This window comes from Ovis aries, chromosome 1, assembly GCF_016772045.2.
Source record: "Ovis aries strain OAR_USU_Benz2616 breed Rambouillet chromosome 1, ARS-UI_Ramb_v3.0, whole genome shotgun sequence".
Lineage (NCBI taxonomy): Eukaryota > Metazoa > Chordata > Mammalia > Artiodactyla > Bovidae > Ovis > Ovis aries.
Genome location: NC_056054.1, coordinates 260,269,596 through 260,282,644, shown reverse-complemented (window position 1 = coordinate 260,282,644; position 13,049 = coordinate 260,269,596). Strand labels below are relative to the sequence as shown.

Here is a 13,049-nt window from a genome sequence, read left to right as displayed (position 1 = left end):
AGTCCAAGGGACTGGCCATAAGTTCCACTAAATAATTGTTCAACACGTTAAACCTGTTTGAAAACACTCTCACATCCACAGGACTTTAAGTTAAGCCTCTGAAGAAGCCTAACACAGCCATGTAAATTCACACAGCCTGTACTTCCCCATCAAAAGCCATGTCCACCCAGAATCTCAGAAAATGACCTTATTTGGAAATTGGGATATTGGCTTCCGTGGTGGCTCAGATGGTAAAGAACCCACTTGCAATGCAGGAGACCTGGGTTCAATCCCTGGGTCAGGAAGATCCCACGGAGAAGGGAATGACTACCCACTCCATATTCTTGCCTGGAGAATCCCATGGACAGAGAAGCCTGGTGGGCTATAATCCCTAGGGTCGAAAAGAGTCAGGCATGACTGAGCAGCTAACACTTTCTCTTTTTACATTCACAGATGTAGTTTTTTATGATGAGGCCATGCTGGACTAGGGTGGACCCTATTCCAATGACTTTTGTCCCTATACGAAAACCATGTGAAGACAAAGAGAGACCCCAAGAAGAAGGCCATGTAAAGATGGAGGCAGAGATGGACAGGATGTGTCAACAAGTGGAGGAATGTCAGAGACGGCCGGCGGCCACCAGAAGCCAGGAGAGACGCACCGAACAGATTTTTGCTTAGAGCCTGCAGCACAAACCAACCCTACTGACACCTTGATTTAAAACTTCTAGCCTCTAGAACTGTGAAAGAATAAATTTCTGTTGTTTTAAAGCACTGTAGCCATCAGCTGGGGATGCCATAACAAAATACCATATGCTGGGTGGCTTGCTAACAGAAATGTATTCTGGGTGCAGCGTCATTGAGTATTGCTCTCTTCCTGGCTCATAGACAGTTGCCTCTGGCTGTGTGATCACATGGTGAAGAGAAAGGGGTCTCTTCCTCTTCCTCCTCCCATAAGGGAACTAATCCCACCATGAAGGCCCCACCCACAGGACTTCATCTGATCCTAGTCACCTCCCAAAGATCCCTTCTTCAAATACCATCACCCTGGGCCTTAGAACTTCAACACACAAATTTAGGGGGACACAAACATACAGTCCATAAGAATCACCAGGTTTGTGGTATTTTGTTATATCAGCCCTAAGAAAGTAATATGAACCCCGAACAGCAGAACAATTCATGCTTCACATGAGAAGTCTGAAAGCCTTTCTGTAAATGTCACGTCATGTCATCTAGTCGCTCAGTCGTGTCTGACTCTGAGACCACATGGACTATAGCCCTCCAGGCTCCTCTGTCCATGGGATTCTCCAGGCAAGAATACTGTAGTGGGTTGCCAGTTACTTCTCCAGGGGACCTTCCTGACTCAGGGATCAAACCTGGAACTCCTACTTTGCAGGCAGATTCTTTACCATCTGAATCACCAGAGAAGATAGCAAATCTCAATGTTTCTGGCTTTGCGGGTCAGATGGGCTCTGTTGCAACTGCTCAGCTCTCAGTTCAGTTCAGTTCAGTTCAGTCTCTCAGTCGTGTCCGACTCTTTGAATCCATGAATCACAGCACGCCAGGCCTCCCTGTCCATCACCAACTCCCAGAGTTCACCCAGATTCACGTCCATCGAGTCGGTGATGCCATCCAGCCATCTCATCCTCTGTCGTCCCCTTCTCCTCCTGCCCCCAGTGCCTCCCAGCAACAGAGTCTTTTCCAATGAGTCAACTCTTCGCATGAGGTGGCCAAAGTATTGGAGTTACAGCTTCAGCATCAGTCCTTCCAATGAACACCCAGGACTGATCTCCTTTAGGATGGACTGGTTGGATCTCCTTGCAGTCCAAGGGACTCTCAAGAGTCTTCTCCAACACCACAGTTCAAAAGCATCAGTTCTTCGGCACTCGGTTTTCCTCACAGTCCAACTCTCACATCCATACATGACCACTGGAAAAACCATAGCCTTGACTAGATGGACCTTTGTTAGCAAAGTAATATCTCTGATTTTCAATATGCTATCTATGTTGGTCATAACTTTCCTTCCAAGGAGTAAGAGTCTTTTAATTTCATGGCTGCAGTCATCATCTGCAGTGATTTTGGAGCCCAAAAATAAAGTCTGACACTGTTTCACTGTTTCCCCAACTATTTCCCATGAAGTGATGGGACCAGATGCCATGATCTTCGTTTTCTGAATGTTGAGCTTTAAGCCAACTTTTCACTCTCCTCTTTCACTTTCATCAAGAGGCTTTTTAGTTCCTCTTCACTTTCTGCCATAAGGGTGGTGTCATCTGCATATCTGAGGTTATTGAGATTTCTCCCGGCAATCTTGATTCCAGCTTGTGCTTCTTCCAGCCCAGCATTTCTCATGATGTACTCTGCATAGAAGTTAAATAAGCAGGGTGACAGTATACAGCCTTGACAGACTCCTTTTCCTATTTGGAACCAGTCTGTTGTTCCATGTCCAGTTCGAACTGTTGTTTCCTGACCTGCATATAGGTTTCTCAAGAGGCAGTTCAGGTCGTCTGGTATTCCCATCTCTTTCAGAATTTTCCACAGTTTATTGTGATCCACACAGTCAAAGGCTTTGGCATAGTCAATAAAGCAGAAATAGATCTTTTCTGGAACTCTCTTGCTTTTTCGATGATCCAGGGAATGTTGGCAGTTTGATCTCTGGTTCCTCTGCCTTTTCTAAAACCAGCTTGAACATCTGGAAGTTCATGGTTCACGTATTGCTGAAGCCTGGCTTGGAGAATTTTGAGCATTACTTTACTATCTGCCATCATGCAAAATTAGCCACAGGCACTAGGTGGTGAATTAGTGCAGACATGTCCAGTAAATTTTCACCAAAACAGATAGCTGCAGGCCGTGGCACTCGGGCTGTAGTTTGATGACACTTGCTTTAGGTGAGAAACATAATAACAAAGAGAAGCTGAGCTAAAGGGCCAGCAGTTTTGTATAGCAAGGAGAAAGGTGGTGACTTCCCTGGCAGTCAAGTGGTTAAGACTCCATGCTTCCAAGACAAAGGGCAAAGGTTTGATTCCTGGTCGAGGAATTATGATCCCACATGCCATGTGGTGAAGCAAAACAAAATAAAAATTGCTTATAATTTTTAAGAAATAATTAGTTTTTTATAAAAGAAGTGAGTGAAAAAATCCTATGCCAGGCTCCAACCTCCAGAAACAGCACAGCTCTGGGTAATCAGTTCCCTCTGCCTTCCAGAAGCATGATGGCCAAGTCTGAAAAATGGCCTGGAAGACTTAGATGATCCCCCAAAGCTAACTCCGGTTCTCGTGCTCCAAAGTCCTTTGAGCTTTTAAATGTTTCTTTTCAACAATTTGATTTATTAAGCAGAATCTACAAACCCCGAGGAAAAAATGATTTTGTGATAAAATGAATGACTAAATGTACAAAATAAAATTGCTATTATAATTAAATACCAGAAGAGCTTTTGTTGGTTTTGTTTTGTTTTTGGTGGTTTACAAATAACAGACATTTATTTCTCACAGATCTGGAGGCTGGAAGTCCAAGATGAAGGTGTCAGCAGATTCATTGTCTAGTGAGTAAGCCCCTCTCTGGTTCATAAATGGCCATCTTCTTATTGTGTCCTCACAAGGAGGAAGGGTGTCCAGAACAGTTTTTTAGCTATTTAGATGCATTTACACAAAACTTTCTGCCTGTAACACAGGAGACCCAGGTTCGATCTTAGGTTGGGAAGACCCCCTGGAGAAGGAAAGGGAAACCCACTCCGGTATTCTTGCCTGGAGAATTCCATGGACAAAGGAGCCTGGCAGGCTACAGGCCACAGGATCACAAAGAGTTGAATATGACTGAGGGACTAACGCTTTCACTTTCACACAAAACTTGACTTCTGCAAATCATTCTTTACAAAGGTGAACGTGTGCCCGTGGATGCAGGTGTGTGTACCCTACCAGGTTGAACAGAATGTCTTTTCAACTCAACGCTTATTTTGCCTGAACAAGTGGCCTCCTCTCTTCAAAATAAAATAAAAAACCTAAAGGAATCCCAAGAACTTCTGAATCATCATTTTATTGTTTCTATCACTTTTTAAATCTTAACTATTTATTCTTCACCATGGATCTAACCATCCAGGTATCAAATGGTAGAAATGGATCACAAGCTGAAAAATGTCAACAAATGTAAACGCTACCTCAAAGCTTATCTGCTTAAACAATCTCTGATAAACACACTTGCAGAAGAATTTTCAGAGAAACTAAATCTCACCCCACAATACTGCTCCTCGTTAAAGATCTGAGGAGGCAGCGGAATCCCATTCTGAGGTTTCTTCTCTCCGGGAACATTTTCTCTCATCCACTTCCTGTTGTCTTCATCTCCAGCAATATCGAACTCCTTAAAATCAATTTTATTAGCTTCCAAAAAGCCCACAACTTCTTGCTGTTTCTTCCTAATCTAGTCATGAGAAGAAAAAGATTACCGTTAGACTGCTTTGTAAAAACCCGTTCTCCAACTATACCATACAATACCAATAACTTTGCTAAGTATTCAAACAAGAAAAATCATACAACCACACTTCTTCATTCCATAGGATCAACAGAAAAATCATTTAAATTCTGAAATTTTAATCTCATCAATGTTTAAATCATGATATAGTCAACCGAATAGGAATAGAGACGCAATCATCATAGCTTTTATTTGAGGTCTTCAAAATACGTTTAATTCTCTGCTAAGCTTTAAATCCAAAAATTAAATAGGGATTGGTTACAAAGGACAAGATGATAGAAAGAAGGAAAAAAAAACACAATTTACTATGAAACTTAAATACCAAGTATACTCAACTAAAAGGCACTATTCACAGTTATGAAAATGGGAACATGAGTCATGCTGAACAAAAGTAGCTTTAGAAATAACACAGGAAACTGAGAAGTCCACATGGAGATTATTGGAAAAGGAAGAGCAGGAAAAAAACTAGAAGAGCTGGTGGATATTTCTCCTGGCACGTAGAAGAGTAATGCAGTAAAATAATTGTTTTTTACTCACATCCAACTCTTTAAGTAGAATCAAAGTGCAGCCACACCTAAGAGAAAACCCAGATGCCCTTTTCTCTACATGTGGTTCACAAGCAGGGACTGTATTCTACCAATGTCATTTCTTTGTGAATGCGGCCATCTTAGCACTCCTTCCCCAGAAACAATTACAATTTTCTCTCTTCAGTCATAGTTTTTCTCTCTTCAGTCAAGGAATTCACTCCCAGAATGCATGATGCCTTTTTTTTTTTTTCTTGACTTGAGGGCATGTGGGATCTTAGTTCCCTGACCAGGGATCAAACCTGCACCTGCTGCCTTGGAAGCATGGAGTCTTACCCACTGGACCACCAGTCTTTTTTATAAACACTGGTAAACAACTTACAGCAGACTGTGGACCACATTGTAAGAACTCTGGGAGAAACTTCAGAATGGTCAATAGGATAAACCAATCAATACTCACTTATTGATTCCCTACTCTGCACAAGACATGGTGCCAAGCTCGTCACATGAATAGATTCATAAGATGCTATTTGGGTAAAAAAAAAATTTGTACAGATGATAAAGAGGTACAATATGGTCCTTTCTTAAAACTGAAAGTTTACATTAGTATCTTCTTTGACATAAAAATATCCAATGTCTTAATTTTAAGTCCTCTGACTGGAATATTGCCTCACAATGAAAATAGTCATTAAGAATGTTTTCTAGGATGAGTCCCCTTGTCATATTCATGTAACTTGTTTATCAGCAGAAGGACTAGATGCTGAGGATTCCAAATGCTGAAAAGGTACATGCCAATCCTAAAACCAACATCTAGATTCAAATCCTCTTTTGTTTAAACCCAATTCATTCGATATAAATCTTTATCGATTTAGAAAAGTCACTGAAAGTCACTCAGTCGTGTCCAACTTTTTGCAAGCCCATGGACTGTATAGTCCATGGAATTCTCTAGGCCAGAATACTGGAATAGGTAGCCTTTCCCTTCTCCAGGGGATCTTCCCAACCCAGGAATCGAACCAGGGTCTCCTGCACTGCAGGCGGATTCTTTACCAACTGAGCTTTCAGAGATTTATACACCTCCCCAAAATTCTTATTTTATTCATTTTTGCCAAAATGATTGATTATAGCAATGACTTTTGTGTAGAGGTTCTTTCCTAAGGTAAGGTAAAGAAAGATACACATGGACGCTTATGCCCTGGAATCAAATCACCACCAAAAACAAACCCTATGTAATTTGGTTTGGGTGGTGACTTGATTATATATAGATATAAGCTCAGACAGTAAAGCGTCTATCTACAATGTGGGAGACCCGGGTTCGATCCCTGGGTCAAGAAGATCCCCTGGAAAAGGAAATGGCAACCCACTCCACTATTCTTGCGTGGAAAATCCCATGGACTGAGGAGCCTGGCAGGCTGGAGTCCATGGGGTCGCAAAGAGTCGGACATGACTGAGCGACTTCACTCACTCACATAGCATATTAATTATAAGTATAATGTTACTGTTTAATAATTTAATTAATATAAATTACTGTTTTATAATTTTAATTAATGCACAGTGAATATAAATTATGGGCTTCCCTAGTGGCTTAGATGGTAAAGAATCTGACTGCAATGCAGGAGACCTGGGTTACATCCCTGGGTCAGGAAGGTCCTCTGGAGAAGGGAATGGTGACCCACTCTAGTATTCTTGCCCGGAGAATCCCAAGGGCAGAGGAGCCTGACAGGCTACAGTCCATGGAGTTACAAAGAGCTGGACATGACTGAGCATGTAATACTTACCTAAATATAAATTATATATAAATTTTTGTATATAAATTACATATACCCATATATAAATGTTAATCATACATTTTCTTAATTAACATTTGCACCATCAACATAACAAAGATAAAGCAACTAAAAGCATTAGGTCAATAAATTAAAGGCTGCTCTTAGCTACAATACAACATTTAATCCATAAGACTCAGGCCAAGGGATCTATTTCAGTTTGGGGCAAGCACAGACAAAAAATAAAAACAGAAGTCATACAGAAAGGAATAGAAGGATGGAAGGTCCCTTAAGAATCTGGCATAAGCACTTGGGCACATTCCTGAGAGTCACATCTCTCAGAACCAATGGACAGACTGCTTACCTCCCCACCAGGGTGAGCTTCCCCAAGGCTACGCTAGGGGAATCCCAAACCTCCTGGTCTTTCTACTGGACTCCGTATTCCCGGGCTTCATGGCAGAGTTTCTGAATATCAGAAAATCCCACCAGACATGACAACAGGTTGTTGGACTAAATTACTTTAATTAATCATGTTTTCTCTACATACTCTCCAACCTGTTCATAATTACTTATGTCACTTTATAAATTACTTACTCCTTTAGTTATTTTCAGAGATAACTTTGCTGTTTCAAAGAGTAGAGACATCCTTACTTCAGGTAGCTTTCCTTTTAGTTCAATACTCAGAAGGCAACATTCTCTGTTCTGTTCAAACCCTTCTTCCTTGCTCCTCAAAAACCTTCAGCCTGGCTGAAGTCCACTTCCCCACGGACGAGAGTCCCATCTCTATTAATAATGCCTCAGGACTTAACTGAATCACTATACAACACACTTGAAACTAACACAACATTGTAAATCAGCTACATGTCAATTATAAAAAAGAAGAACTTAAAAAATCATGCCTCAGGACTTGAGGTGGGATGGAAAAGGATTTCATTTTATTCCACAATTTCTAAATAGATGGAGAACATTTTCCCAAGTCCTGACTTATTTTTTCTCTTCTGGAAAGTCAAACAAAAATGGAGAAAACAGGAGGGGACGATCTGTTAACTATTATCCCTCTCAAGACAAGCAATAACATCTACAGAAAGTTGACTGACTGTTGGGAGCATGATATTGCGTTAAAGTTTCTCTCTCAGCACCTCATTCAAAAAAAGAGAAGAAAAATAAAATCTGCCATCCTGGACTTCCCAAACACCAATCACTTAAAATGGGTCAAAAGAAAAAAGAAAAAAAAAAATGGGTCAAAAGCATTGCTCTCCTAGCTGTCTGGAGCACTTGACTTCTGCTGGGGGCTGGAGAAGGGTCTTAGGATGAGCCCAGAGGGAGGGGTGAGCACGTGACTTCACCTAGCTGGCATGTGGCCTTTGCCCACACTCTGATACTCATTTGAGTGTGGGTGCACTCTCCTACAACACCCCCTTGGTGGACCCTTGTTCAAGGAACCCCACTACACACTCCCTACTCCTTGCAGTCAATGTACAGCTTTTCTCCACATGGCCTCCCAAGCTGACCCCAGGGACACAACATCAGCCCCCAGAGGAGACCTCCCCTTCATGGCTTCAAGGGGAGGGGTGGTGCAGAGCCCCTCAACAGTCCTCACCACAGACACACTTCTCCTTGCATGCCTCACACTTTCTCCCCTCTCCAGGGTGCCACGGCCAAGGCTGCCTCACCCTTCTGAGCAGCCCCTCTGGAGGGTCTGGGGTCCTCAGGTCTGTGTCACTTGGAGCCTTCGGGACCTCGGTGCAAGCTCAGAAAGCTCTGTTTTCTTATCCTGTTACATTGACTCATAAGAAAGCGTCATTCTCAAAGAGAACAGTTTTGTGGTTGCCAAAGGGGAGAAGGGTGTGGGAGAGATGGAGTGGGAATTTGGGATTAGCAGATGCAAATGATTGTATATAGAGTGGATAAACAAGAAAACCATAGTCAATATCCTGTGATAAATCATAATGGAAACGGATCTGAAAAAGAACGTATATGAATATATAACTGAATCACTTTGCTATACAGCAAAAATTAACACAACATGGTAAATCAACTATACCTCAATAAAATAAATCAAAAAATAAAAAGAAAGTGTCATTCAGGGTCCTGAAGTCACCGGCCACTGTTGGCGACTATGATGCATCAGAGGGATCTTTGGGTCACTCGCTTGGCACCTCCCACTTATTGTCCTGTACAGTTAGAAACCTCTCCAAAAGAGGTGACTGGAGAAGGCAGTGCCCCACTCCAGTACTCTTGCCTAGAAAATCCCATGGATGGAGGAGCCTGGTGGTCTGCAGTCCATGGGGTTGCTGAGAGTGGGACACAACTCAGCGACTTCACTTTCACTTTTCATGCATTGGAGAAGGAAATGGCAACCCACTCCAGTGTTCTTGCCTGGAGAATCCCAGGGATGGCGGAGCCTTGTGGGCTGCTGTCTATGGAGTCGCACAGAGTCGGACACGGCTGAAGAGACTTAGCAGCAGCAGCAGCACTGTAATATACAGCATGCCGCATCTAAATGACAGGTGACCTGCGAGTTCATCCTGGCCAGGAAGGTTGTCATCTGAGCAGAAGCTCTGCTTGTCCATCACCCCATCTGCAAAATGGATAGAATGCTGCCTTTCTCCCAGGGCTGGTGAGAACTGAGGAATGCATGGAAAAGCATTTTGCACCACAATTCAAGTAACTGCACAGTCAGGCACGCAGCACACTGTTACCTCATTGTCTCGTCCTGACTGCCACACCAGGCAAGAGTTCTGATCACCATCTTAAGATAACAAAACTGAGGTGCAGTGAATTAAAGAATTTTCCAAGAGTCACACCCAGAGTCATCAATTCAAGAGCTATGTTTTTCCCTCTATGAAGTGATAAGTTTAGTCACTCAACTGTCTCTCTTTTGCGACCCCGTGGACTGTAGCCCACCAGGCTCCTCTGTCCATGAAATTCTCCAGGCAAGAAGACTAGAATGGATAGCCATTCCCTTCTCCAGGGGATCTTCCAACCCAGGGAGAGAATCTGGGTCTCCTGCATTGTGGGCAGATTCTTTACTATCTGAGCTACCAGGAAAGCCCAAGACTGGAAAAAGGACTAAAGAAATCCAGGAGCCACCATTCGTTTGTCCTTAATGATGGTGGCTCAGGGGCTGTGCATCTTGAAAACAAGGAGGACTGCTCTCTCTCCTTTTGTCTTCAGACCCTTGCAGCAATGGCCTTCAGGATGAAGGGATGGTTAGACACGAAGACACAACATTTTCCTGCTCCCAGGGTCTCTTCACCCACATCTATCTCTAAAGTAGTAAAACATGGAACCACAGTTTGGCACCAACTGTTAAAACAGAGATGTAATATACAACTGCATATGTAATCTTCATCAAGAGATTACAATCAGTATTTTCCTTTTTCATTTATTTCATTCATCCAACAGAAGTCATAATGCTCTTTCTGATGATGTCACAGGCAAGAACCTATTTTTAAAGCATATAGACTGAAGAAATTAGGAGTAAAAGTTTTGTAGACCAACCACCATCCACACAGCATAAGTGCTGGCAGCTGCTCTGAGTTGTCCTGCAAAGAAACTTCCGGGTGAAATTCCCTCAACCAGGAAAAATCATTAGCACAGACACCATAGGAATAATCTGTTCTTATTCTTTATGATAAGACAGAAATTCTTCAATTTATGTGGCTTGAGATAATTATTCTGAACATCATCATAGATGAAGACCTTCTAATATTAACTAATAATTATAACAGACAATAATATTAACAATTACTAATAACAGTATTAACATTTAACATTAATAACTATAATATCCAATAGCTATAACAATTATAATATTAATAGTTGATAATTATAGCATGAATTAATAATGATAATATTTATTAAGCACTTGACACCATGCTGGGCACTCTTGGCTTACTGACCCTTACTTACTGACCCTTGCTTGCTGACCCTCACTCTTAACTTACTTCCTAAGCAAGTTGAGTTGAGTTCTATTCTTATCCTCATTTTACAGACAAGGAAATTGAGGCTTAGCAAGGTGAAATAACTTTCTCAAGGTCACATCGACCCACGTGGCACCAAAACATTTGCTTACAGCAGCAAAATGAACTTGGATTTCTCAAGATCTTGGAATAAACAGTACCCCTCCAGATCCTCCCAGGCTAATTAAATCACGTTCCCAAATTTCAAGAACATAGGAAATCAGAAAATCCTAAGAAAGGACCTGTTTGTTCATTGTCTTTGTTAAGGATGTCTGCTGCTGCTAAGTCACTTCAGTCATGTCCGACTCTGTGCGACCCCATAGACGGCCTCCTACCAGGCTCCCCCATCCCTGGGATTCTCCAGGCAAGAACACTGGAGTGGGTTGCCATTTTCTTCTCCAATGCATGATAGTGAAAAGTGAAAGGGAAGTCACTCAGTCGTGTCCGACTCTTAGTGACCCCATGGACTGCAGCCCACCAGGCTCCTCCGTCCATGGGATTTTCCAGGCAAGAGTACTGGAGTGGGCTGCTATTGCCTTCTCCGTAAGGATGTCTAGGTCACTCAGACCTGATCTATGGAATATATAGAAGATTGACAGGTTAGCAGTAAAAGTTTCCAGCAATGAGTGTGTCAATAGCTTATGTGAAGCCCACGATGAAAGCCATTTTTCCATGATAAAAGCCATTTTCTTTAAAAAAAAAATAATTTTTTTTAATCTAAGCAATCCAAAAATGTGCTTTTTGTAGATCAAAGTTTATGAGGTCATCAACAGTCATAAAAGACTTTACAGTTTTACATTTGGAATTTTTTCATAAAATTAGAACATCATGAAAGATGCTCAGCAGATCATTGAACAGTTGTGTCAGAAGGAAGGACCAGGCTCTTTTCTCAGGTTTTCCTCTTGTCCTCTCTGGAAACGGTGTGAACTTTCAGGGCTGGAGGTGAGTGGTAGGGGAGGGGGGAAGGCAATCAGTAGCTGCTGTTAGGATTGTTCCCTGGGCCAGTCACTCACCTAGGGTGTCATGTTGGCTGATGGACCACTGAAATCCAAGCTGTAACCTGAGAAGTTCCAGGAATCAGATATAAAAGGAAACAGCCCCTGTGCTGCTCTTCACCTCTCAGGACTAATAAAACTGTTTTCTCTCCACAGCCTCGCAGATGCTAAAATGCTGGTCCAAATATCAGTCCCAGACAGACACTGCAGGTTCAAGTCTAATATCAAAGCCTGAATCATTTCCAAGGATAAAATGAGTCCCTCCCTTACCCCTATTTCTTAAGGCACAAAACGAAGGCTGGACTTAAAGAGATGGCTGGGTGACTCCCAGCCTTGTCCCAAGGAAATCAGATAAAGCACCTATTTTTGGTCTGTTTGGATTCCTAGAGCATTTAAATCTGTAGCCTCAGAGATGTTTGTTTTTTTCACTGTGACATCATTACCCTCAAATAATAGTATTACACATGCTAAATTTACACTTTCCTTAGGATTACACCACATACGCAAGTCACTGCAGCCAGGGGTCATTTTAGTAATCTGGCCCATCATACGCTAAAAATGTTGTTACATAAAGTGTCATTTACTTGCAATATTAGATTTGTCTAAGTCTCACAGGATGAATGGCAGAAACATTCCACACACACACAAAAAAACCACGCCTCTGATTCTATCAAAGATGCGACACAATAGACACAAATCACACATTAAAAGTCTTAGCATCCAGCACACCCCCTTTCCTCGAATCCCCTTCCACACACAGCTGCCCCAGATCACACATTTTACACACTTCTACACCATTCAGATCAAGGCAGAGAGCAAAGGGCTCGCAGGCTTACTCACACACGCCTCAAAAAGAAATGTAAGTCCAGCGCTGGGCCATACCCGCTGCTTCTACTTCCAAGTCTGAGTTTTTCAGAAAAGAGGACGAGAAGAAAGCCCCCCCGAATTCCATCAGACACCTACCGCTATGGACCCAGATGATGTGGCAACAAACACTTTGATAACCATTTTGAGAGTCGGAATGAGGACTCCCCCCAACACACCCCTCCGAGGGAACGCGGAGCTAGACAGATTCTGACAGCGACACAGACAAGTGCCAGATGGGGGCTGGCGGGGCCCCAGGGCTGTCTGAGCGCCTGCCTCTCGGCTCAACTTAAGCCCGGCCTCTCCCGGGCATCCTGGGCTCTCCCCTCCATTGGCCCGGGAATATTTGGGGATCTGGCAAGAAAACAGTTGATTGGTTGATAAAAGCAGTCACTGCACCCTTTCCCTTACCACTTTAAAAGCCCGACAACTGTCCCTAAAAGGCAAGGCTGCGCTCTGCACCAATCAGAGGCCTGCGCGGAGATGCCCGGGGCGGAGGAA

The 13,049-nt window shown here is 42.7% G+C and overlaps 1 protein-coding gene across 2 annotated transcripts in view; it reads right to left on the bottom strand.

Annotated features, from left to right (window-relative positions):
* SH3BGR (SH3 domain binding glutamate rich protein) overlaps positions 1-12,779 on the bottom strand; it is a 68,664-nt gene extending 55,885 nt beyond the window's left edge. For both annotated transcript variants that reach the window (XM_015092659.3, XM_015092660.3), the window contains exons 1-2: positions 12,648-12,779; positions 4,201-4,386 (exon numbers count right to left, since the gene is read on the bottom strand). In XM_015092659.3, coding sequence (XP_014948145.2) covers positions 4,201-4,386; positions 12,648-12,692 — 231 coding nt within the window. In that variant the 5' untranslated portion in view covers positions 12,693-12,779. The remainder of the gene's footprint in view (positions 1-4,200; positions 4,387-12,647) is intronic.
* Positions 12,780-13,049: the final 270 nt, after the last annotated feature.